General features: G+C 33.3%; 1 protein-coding gene across 1 annotated transcript; it reads left to right on the top strand.

Moving 5' to 3' along the window:
* Positions 1 to 325: 325 nt before the first annotated feature.
* Positions 326 to 7,817, top strand: LOC139520777 (uncharacterized). Its single transcript, XM_071313711.1, has 2 exons — positions 326 to 426; positions 6,026 to 7,817. The coding sequence occupies exon 2, from the start codon at positions 6,032 to 6,034 to the stop codon at positions 7,730 to 7,732; it is 1,701 nt and encodes a 566-aa protein (XP_071169812.1). The 5' UTR covers positions 326 to 426; positions 6,026 to 6,031; the 3' UTR covers positions 7,733 to 7,817.
* The last annotated feature ends 2,311 nt before the right edge of the window (positions 7,818 to 10,128 follow it).

Raw genomic sequence — 10,128 nt, 5'->3', positions numbered from 1 at the left:
ATTGTTAGATTTTTGAGTGAAATATGCGCACAGGTCAGTATCAAAATACGCCCATCAGACAACACAAGTCTGTGTCCACACTTTTTTGTACAAAAAACACCCATGTGTTGACAGAGATTGCAGGTGTATTGAATTTAAAATTAAATAAGATAGTCTACCAAACAAAATTAAATAATGTACATGTTATATATAAATATTCAGTTCTTTAAAACAGATTTGTTATTACCTTTGATTATAGGTTATCGTTCGTGATTGACAACGACTCATATATATATAGGATCTATAATAATAATATATGGAGCGTCTGCATGATCAAGACTACGTGTAATTGGACTTTGTACGTTTCACTTCCCTGTTTCAACCACTCACAGTATTGTGAAAGTCAAACAGAAATCTGAAGAATTTAAAAAAGACTTGCTGATTGAGGTAAGAACGATTAACCTGGTAAAACACGAGACACAGAATATAAACGACTATTCTATATTATTCCATGATTCATGAAACATTATAAATCACAAACCCATTTGTTGTTGAAATGTTTATGATATTATGTTGTGTAAATAGGCAAATAATTATAACGAATGTCGAACTGTTTCCTGTTTCGTGATGTGAATTCAGTTAACAATTAGTCCGAGATTACTTTGTCGCCCAACGACTGTTTTGCAAGACAAGCTGTCTGGCAAAACAGCCGTTGGACGTCAGAGTAATATAGGTCTATTATCAATGAAGGCAATATAAAACTAAAGGGATTCAATTCGAAGTATTATTAAAAGTCGGCTTGAAAAAGACTACATTAATTGGTTATCAAAGGTACCATGTTGATAATTTAATATGCCAAACGCGCGTTTTGTCAAGACTCATCAGTGGCGGATCCAGAATTTTTCATAAGTGGGGGCCCACTGACTGACCTAAGAGGGGGCCCGCTCCAGTCATCCTTTAATGATTCCCTATAGATAGAAGCACCCAATTTTTTCCAAAAAGGGGGGGGGGGGGCGGGCCCCTGGGTACCCCCCTAAATCCGCCTTGCTTATAAGTGACACTTAGACTAAAATAGCCAAAACAATTACAAAGTTGAAGAGCATTGAGGACCCAAAATAAAAAAAACACAGGTTCTTCTTCTTCTTCTTCTTCTTCTTCTTTCTTCTTCTTCTTTCTTCTCTTCTTCTTCTTCTTCTTCTTCTTCTTCTTCTTCTTCTTCTTCTTCTTCTTCTTCTTCTTCTTCTTCTTCTTCTTCTTCTTCTTCTTCTTCTTCTTCTTCTTCTTCTTCTTCTTCTTCTTCTTCTTCTTCTTCTTCTTCTTCTTCTTCTTCTTTTTGTCTGTACGTTTTCCCTGGCGTTGCGATTTGATTTTTTCATGTCTTCTAAATTTCAATTATTTTAACAGAACTTGTGTGTTCAATTTAACATATAAGCGCGATGTTTGGCTAGCCACAAAACCAAGTTCATCCCACCATTTTTTAATAAATTTCTCATGTACCAATTAAGTCATGAAAATGACAATTGTTATCCTATAGTTCATTTCTATGCGTTTTACATTGTCTTTTGTTTTTGTTGCACTTCAGTGTTTCTGTTGTTTCGTTGTCTCTTATACCGGATGTGTACACCTCGGTTTCATTTCGTTGCCCGGATTTGTTTTCTCTCAATCGATTTATGAGTTTCGAACAGCGTTAATCTACTGTTGCCTTTATTTAAACTAATATGCATACAATCTTACAATAACAGTGATTTCTAATTAGGAATGGGGATAGCACGTATGAACTATTGTAATCGTATATCGTATAGAGAGGAGTATGAAATGATTTAATAATTTGAAATAATAATGAAATGATAATATAATAATAATGAAATGATAATGAAATGATAATGAAATGATAATGAAATGATAATGAAATGATAATGAAATGATAATGAAATACAAATGAAATACAAATGAAATACAAATGAAATACAAATGAAATAAAAATGAAATGATAATGAAATTTTAAATTCTAAAAAACAATACCCAAAATACCAAAATAAAGTAAAAATTGACCTCTTACTTTACAATGCATTTAGTTATTTTTGGAGTCGACATATTGTGTTTCGTAGAAACACATTTTTTTAAATGATCATGCAGCAATGCTTCCACTACAATTTGAACTTGATTAAAATTTGTAATTTCATTAATCAACTGACAATGAAAACATAATTAATATCTAAGTCAAAATTAAATTTCCTTTTTTGGAAACTGTAATGTTTTTACACCTTTAAGAGTTATACTTTTCGCGATTACTGTTCAACGTGTATAGTAAAACACAAGGTTCAATTGTTGTAAATAAATGTAAATCAAATAACTTTGTAGTCAAAGAAGGTGTTAGACAAGGAGGGGTATTGTCTGGTTTTTTATACTTAGTGTTTATTAATGAACTAATTAATGAATTGGAAAGATTTAATAGAGTCACTGGTGTTAATAGTATAAAATGTTGCGCACACTCACTTGCTGACGATATTACATGTATTGCTACAACACCGCAGCGTATACAGCACATGCTGGATATATGTACGAAATATTCAAATAAATGGAGGTTTCAGTTCAACGGAAAAAATGATGTGTTATTCAATTCTCAAAATCCTCAATTAAAACAGACTATGACTGGAAAATTAACCAAGAATCTGTATCTGTTGAAGACAGTCATAATAAGTCATTTTGATAAGAGCGTCACTGATGAGTCTTATGTAGACTAAACGCGCGGTCTGGCTTACTAAAATATAATCCTGGTACTTTTGATAACTATTTACACCACTTGGTCGATGCCACTACTGGTGGAAGTTTCGTCCCCGAGGGTATCACCAGCCCAGTAGTCAGCACTTCGGTGTTGACATGAATATCAATTATGTGGTCATTTTTATAAATTTCCTGTTTACAAAACTTTGAATTTTTCGAAAAACTGAGGATTTTCTTGTCCCAGGAATAGATTACCTTAGCCGTATTTGGCACAACATTTTGGAATTTTGGATCCTCAATGCTCTTCAACTTTGTACTTGTTTGGCTTTATAACTATTTTGATAAGAGCGTCAATGATGAGTCTTATGTAGACGAAACGCGCGGTCTGGCTTACTAAATTATAATCCTGGTACTTTTGATAACTATATTCATCTAGGCATTGAACTAAACGGAAAATTAAACGCACCTGCACGTACGGCAAAAGCTTGTAGGAAGGGTAGAAACACTTATTTTGCAATTGCCAACATAAGAGGTGATAAAACGAATCATTTAGTTCTCGTCAAATTGTACAAGTTAGTAGTTATTCCTACTTTTGTATATGGCTGGAAAGTTTGGTGTGACCTGAAGAACCAAGATATCACATTACTGAATAGACTTTTGTTGTAAAACACGCAGAAAAGTTTAAGACGTCAACAAGATCAGATATGTGTGAAAGCATGGTTTGACAAAGACTTTTTTCGTGCCTGTTAGATGGACGAAACCATATGGATTTATTCCGGACATATAAAACATTCTATGTAAATACAATCTGTATGAATTTCTTATAACCTATATTAGTGATGGCAACTTTCCTGATAAGCTGCAATGGAAACGTATACACATTGTTGTAAATGCAGTTGAATCAAAACATGATAATGACTGGCTGATTCGCATTAATTCGGACAACGACTCTAAGAGGTTGAAATATATTCATAAATCCGTATCTGCAGCTCATGTGTGGAAATTACCCTTGAACAGCTCTGAAATTCACACTGTATTGTTTATCGGAAAACTTATATCTACCGCTCCAAACCATGTTTTCAAATTTTCACTAACATTTGCGTACATGCATGCTTTGGCTGTACGTGTATGTAAAATATGCATAAAACACTTTTATCTCGACCTCTATGTTGAACTAAGTGAATGTGGTGATGAATCTTTATTTACAATCTGTCTAGGAAAAAACCCTTCAACTATGCTCAGTGATTCCGACTTAGAGTCATTCAAGCGACTTTGCTACACCCATGTAACAAAATCTGCATCCGAATACAATCGTCAATTGAACAATATAGTATACAGTCAGGATTCTACTTCGTCAAAATTATCTCCCCATTACGCCAGTTAATTTTCACAATCGTAGAAATGGACGCCATTGTAAGGATGACGCGCTGCCAATTTTGCTCTCGAAAACCGATAAATTCATCCGGATAGCACCATGACGATCCTTATATATCTCCCCTCCCAATTGATACGATATTCCCGTGCTTGCATTTCCTGTCATGATTTTCTTGATAGAGGGTTACTGCTCACAAGAAAGCTATTAAACCAAGAGTTCCAAATGGTGAAGTTGAAATCATCCCTTCGTAAATTTTACGGACGCCATCACGAGTTGGTTGACCGTTATGGAATAACCGTTTCACAAATGATATCGGATATGTTCCTTACGTCGTAACTACAATCCCCTTCCCTTTCATGAATGTGACCTACCGAATTAGACTATTTACCGGATTTGTAATCACATAAGCAACACGACGGGTGAAACATGTGGAGCAGGATCTGCTTACCCTTCCGGAGCACATGAGATCACCCCTAGTTTTTGGTGGGGTTCGTGTTGTTTATTCTTTAGTTTTCTATGTTGTGTCGTGTGTGCTATTGTTTTTCTGTTTGTCTTTTTCATTTTTAGCCATGGCGTTGTCAGTTTGTTTTAGATTTATGAGTTTGACTGTCCCTTTGGTATCTTTCGTCCCTCTTTTATATGTCAGTTGTATTTTAGAAGACAAATATATCTACTGGCTAATGGGATCAGTTAATGATCTTGTCTGCATTGATTCAACTCAAAACTATTGTCTAATCGGTTGTCAGGTGGAATTTTTTAAAATTCATAAACATTTAAAAAACATTCTAATTAAATAATTCGTGGAAGGGCAGACTATATTTTTATAGTGGTTAAGGACTATAAACCTTAGGTATCACACACAAATTATTTTTTTCGAAGATATGCATTTTCATCATCAAACTTGATAGACTGTCGTCAAGTACTTTTAGTAAAAATATAGCTATTCGAACACACCTACTCTGTTTTTATGATTCATTTGATTTCACTTGACCTATATATTTCATCTTTTAGTACTGTGATTTTTTTATGTTATAAAGTCAACTTGTAGCTTTAATATATAAAAATGATAGAATCTGAAGCGAGATGGTGTATCAAATATTGTTGCTTTGTACGTTTTCAAGCCAAAATATTCAACTCAAACACACCCTAACATAAATAGGTGCACTCGATTTTCTCTTTTCGATACAATTGTTACCCATTTTTTTGAATTTTTTCTTGAGTCACATAATGGAAGGGCAGATAGGAAAATTACCGAACTAATAGATTAATATGTTCTCCGTCCGTGGTAATTTTTTCAAAACAATCGGAGGTTATGCATTTTCTACATCCAACTTGATAGATACCCATGTCGTCGACTTGATATCTAATTGTTCTGCTTGTCTATGTAATAGATAAATTGAAAACTTATGCAAATGGTGTTTTTAGAATAGAACACTTCGTAATTGAAAAGAAAATTGTCATTTCTTATTTCTATCTATTAACTTTTAAATTATTTTTTTTGTTACTATAGTAAACATTACAGTAAACATTACAGTAAACATTTATCGCGTTCTCTAACAAAGATCTTCGATTCTTTTGTTCTATTTTAACTGGGTTTCCGACAATTATAATGCTAGCACATGTAATATCGACAGCAGGCGCTAAAACTCTTTTGCTCTTTAACTGTTTATGATCATTTTCATTTATATGTAAATGTTACGTATTGTTTATTGTTCATGATTATATAATTCATGTAATCTCTGTAAAGAGGAAATAAAGATATGAATGAATGATGGTCGAAATACTCATATAGTCCGGAACAGATACACAACTTTTCTAAATAATGTTCGTTTTGTACAATACTGGTAGATATATAAATATTGTTTTAAACATTTAATATTTGTATGATACAATTTTAATTATATCAAAATATTTTTATGATATAATTCTAACTTTTGAATATTTTAGACAACTATGGCAACTAATACTGATGTGCTTTGCGGAATTTGTGACTCTCAACATATCACAAAATCTGCCAACCAGTGGTGTCCCGAATGTGATGAGGGTTTGTGTTCTGGATGTCAAACATATCATAGTTTCTCAAAAGCAACACGCAACCACGAGGTTATCTCTATTGAAAATTATTTAAAATTGCCGTCAGCTATCTTGAAAATAGCCACATATTGCAATGAACATAATTTGAAATATCAAAACTTTTGCCCCCAACACGACAAAATCTGTTGCTCAGTTTGTATTTCCGAGTACCATAATAATTGTTGTGGATTAAAGTCTTTGCAAGAGATCACAAGAACATCAAAAGAATCAGCTTGGCTTGAAAACATCGAAGAAAATCTGAAGGATATGAGATATAACTATGATAACATAAAGAAAGATAGAGAAAAAAATCTGGCTACCGTTGAAAATCGAAGAAAACAATTTCACGAAGAAATAAAACAAATACGTGAAAAAATTAATTCTCATTTAGATTTGCTTGAGCAACAGATTATCGAAGAATTGAATGCGGTCGAGCAAAAAGTGCAGTCCTCATTTGTAACTTTAATATCGCAAATTACAGAAAAAACAAAGACAATAGAAACTTTGCAAAGTAATATTTCAGCCGTCAAAGAATATGCATCCGACCTCCAAATCTTTCTTGGAAGCAAATCCCTTGAGGCAGAAGTAGAGAGAGAAAAAAAATACTTAGAATCGTTATTCAAAGACGGCAGTCTTGGTAAAAACAAAATTAAATGTGACATCAGTGAAAAGATATCAGGCATACTGACGACCATTACAGCTTTCGGATCGGTGTCTATAGAGATATCTCAACCATCAATAATTTTAAAAACAGACAAAGAGAATCAAGCTCAGATTCTATCTGCCGTACCTCATCATTCTTCTAATTCGTTCGATGATATTCGAATTTCTCTCAAATCAGAGTTACCTTTTCCCTCGAATAAATCATTTAATGTCTGTAATGGCCTCCGTGGATTTACCATTTCAAAGAGCGAAACAATAAAAGTGTTGTCCGACAATAAAGGTCAACTCGGAATCATAAACACCAAAGGCACATTTGATCTGATTAAGAAATGTTCGAGTTCGTGTAATAGTGTCGCCTTTATAGATGACAGTACAATTGCTGCATCTGTAAACAACACGATAGAAATTATAAACATAGTCTCCAAACTGACCGACAGAGTGATTCCAATTCATGGAGACTGTGTAGGAATATGGTATTACAATGGCAAATTGCTTTGCAATGTTTTAAAAAAGGGGATTCAAGAGGTATCATTATCTGACGGAAATATGACTGATCTTGTTATACAGCAGAATCTTTTTAATTATCCCTATATAACAGTGCATGAAGATAAAATTTATCAAACATCGTCTGGTGGTTTTGTCAAGTGTTATACAACGAAAGGAGAGATGATATGGGAAAACAAATTAACTGCACAAACACGTGGCATAGCTGTTGATAAAAGAGGCAATGTTTTTGTTACTTTACACGAAAGAAACTACATTGCTTTGATTTCTCCAGATGGGCAGAGTAGCAGGCAGTTGAAAATCAACAATATAAAGAATGCATGGGGACTTCATTATAATTTGCTCACGAATTCATTGTCCGTTGCTTGTTTGAACGGAGGAATTTTGTTTTGTGATATTTTGTGTAACGATTAGATGACACACATGTTGAAATATCATGCATTATGTACAGATAAAGTGCAAAATTTACAATTAGAAGTTAATTGAGGATTCAAAACAATAGCAGTAATATTTTTTTCAATTGCAGTAAGAAAACATACGGTTTACTGATCTTTTCTCTAGCTTAATCCACCAACCAAATAACCTGACCACCATGGTATAGCCAAGTGTACTGAAAATAGCATTAAACACCAACATGCAATCAATCAATTATTCTAAAATGTGTAACATAGGGGTCTCATTGATTAAAAGATTGTTAGTAAATTATAACTATCACTGTTTAGTCTATTTTTGGTAAAATCCATTTGACGTGGCTCAAAAATTAAACATGCCGTCATTGTGTTATGATCTCTTTTTTGTTTTTGTATTTTTGTCTTTCGTTTTTAGGTCACCGTTCCTTCGGAACGGTGAGCTTTAGCCATCACTTTGCGTCCGTCGTCGTCCGTTTTCGTCGTTGACCGTCTGGTGTAAACTGTTTCAAACATCTTCTCCTCTAAAACTACTGAACCAATTCCAACCAAACTTAAGCTGAATGATCCTAAGGGTACGTGTATCTAGAATGAAGTGTGTGTTTTATTTTCTGTTTCGTAAAAAAACATAGCCGTCATGGCTAAAAATAGAACATAGGGGTAAAATGCAGTTTTTGGCTTATATTTCAAAAACCAAAGCATTTAGAGCAAATCTGACATGGGGGTTAAAGTGTTCATAAAGTCAATTTCTATCATTTTTGAACAGTTTTTGGCTATCTTGAATATTATTAATAATAAAGATAAACTGTAAACATCAAAAAATTTCAGCAAAGTATAATAATAAGATCTTCAAATTAGTTTTATATAACCAAAACTGTCGATTGACCCCTGAAGGAGTTTTTGCGCTTTGCCTTTGAAGAAAGTATGACAAAAAACTGCATTTCAAACACTTATTAAGATACATTAAACAAAAAAAGAAATTCAATTATTGGTCCATATGAAAAGGGGGGGTGGATATGATAGATATGAGGAGTTATTTCACTGCTTTAAAAGTCTTGTGGGTAAAAATATTAGTAAATGATTGTGAAGGAGGTTGGAAAATTATACCTTAGCACTATTTTTATATAATTTTGGGTCAAACTGGCTAGTGTTTCAAACAAACAGTGGGGATAAGCCAGACGAAAGCATTGAACACATCCCAGATTTTTATAAAGATATCATTAAATCGGTTGGTAATTAACTGGTGGAGGTCTAACAAAAAAAAACCAGAAACATTTACAGATATAAGAAAACCAATATAATGGAAGAATAAATTTATTAAATTTGAAAATAAAGCTATATTTTTTAACCGGATGCTCCACAGTGCGCAACTTTATACGACCGCAGAGGTCAAACCCTGAACAGTTGGGGGCAAGTATGGACACAACATTCAAGCTTGATACAGCTCTGAATTTGAATTGTGATTATTTAGTTGACACAACATAAGTTTCTGACACAGAATGAATGTGGTCTAAGAACTTAAACTTAAAAAATTAAAAATTTCAAATTGGACAATTACCTATTATGGTCCAATATCCAAATTCTAAATACATGGTTATATTCAGCATATCGAAGAAACCCAAGGATTCAATTATTGATGAAATCAAATAAAGTTTAATTTTGGACCCTTTAGACCTCAATGTGGACCTATTTGATAACCGGGCCCAAATATTAAAATTCTAAATACATAGTTAGATTCAGCATATCAAAGAACCTCATATATTCATTTGTTGTTGATATAAAACAAAGTTTACCTGGACCCTGATTTGGACCAACTTGAAAACTGAACCCATAATAAAAAAAGTCTGAGTACATGCTTAGATTCAGCATATCAAAGAACCCCAAGAATTCAATTTTTGTTAAAATCAAACTAAGTTTAATTTTGGACCCTTTGGACCTTAATGTAGACCAATTTGAAAACGGGAACAAAAATTAAGAGTCTAAATACACGGTTAGATTCGGTATATCAAATAACCCCAATAATTCAATTTTTGATGAATTCAAACAAAGTTTTATTTTGGACCCTTTTGGCCCCTAATTCCTACTGTTGAAACCAAAACTCCCAAATTCAATCCCAACCTTCTTTTTGTGGTCATAAACCTTCATAGATTTCTATTTACTTATACTAAAGTTCTTGTGCAAAAAACAAGAAAAATGCTTATTTGGGCCCTTTTTTGGCCCCTAATTCCTATACTGTTGGGACCAAAACTCGTAAAATCACTCCCAACCTTCCTTATGTGGTCATAAACCTTGTGTTAAAATTTCATAGATTTCTATTTACTTATACTAAAGTTATTGTGCGAAAACCAAGAAAAATGTTTATTTAGGCCCTTTTTGGCCCCTAATTCCTAAACTGTTGAGACA

This window comes from Mytilus edulis, chromosome 4, assembly GCF_963676685.1.
Source record: "Mytilus edulis chromosome 4, xbMytEdul2.2, whole genome shotgun sequence".
NCBI classification, from domain to species: Eukaryota; Metazoa; Mollusca; class Bivalvia; order Mytilida; family Mytilidae; genus Mytilus; species Mytilus edulis.
The sequence above is the reverse complement of the archived record's forward strand: the minus strand, read 5'-3'. Positions and strand labels throughout refer to the sequence as shown.

What these genes read in the sequence shown, in the direction of transcription:
- LOC139520777 (XM_071313711.1), top strand. Translation starts at nt 6,032, where the DNA reads ATGGCAACTAATACTGATGTGCTTTGCGGAATTTGTGACTCTCAACAT.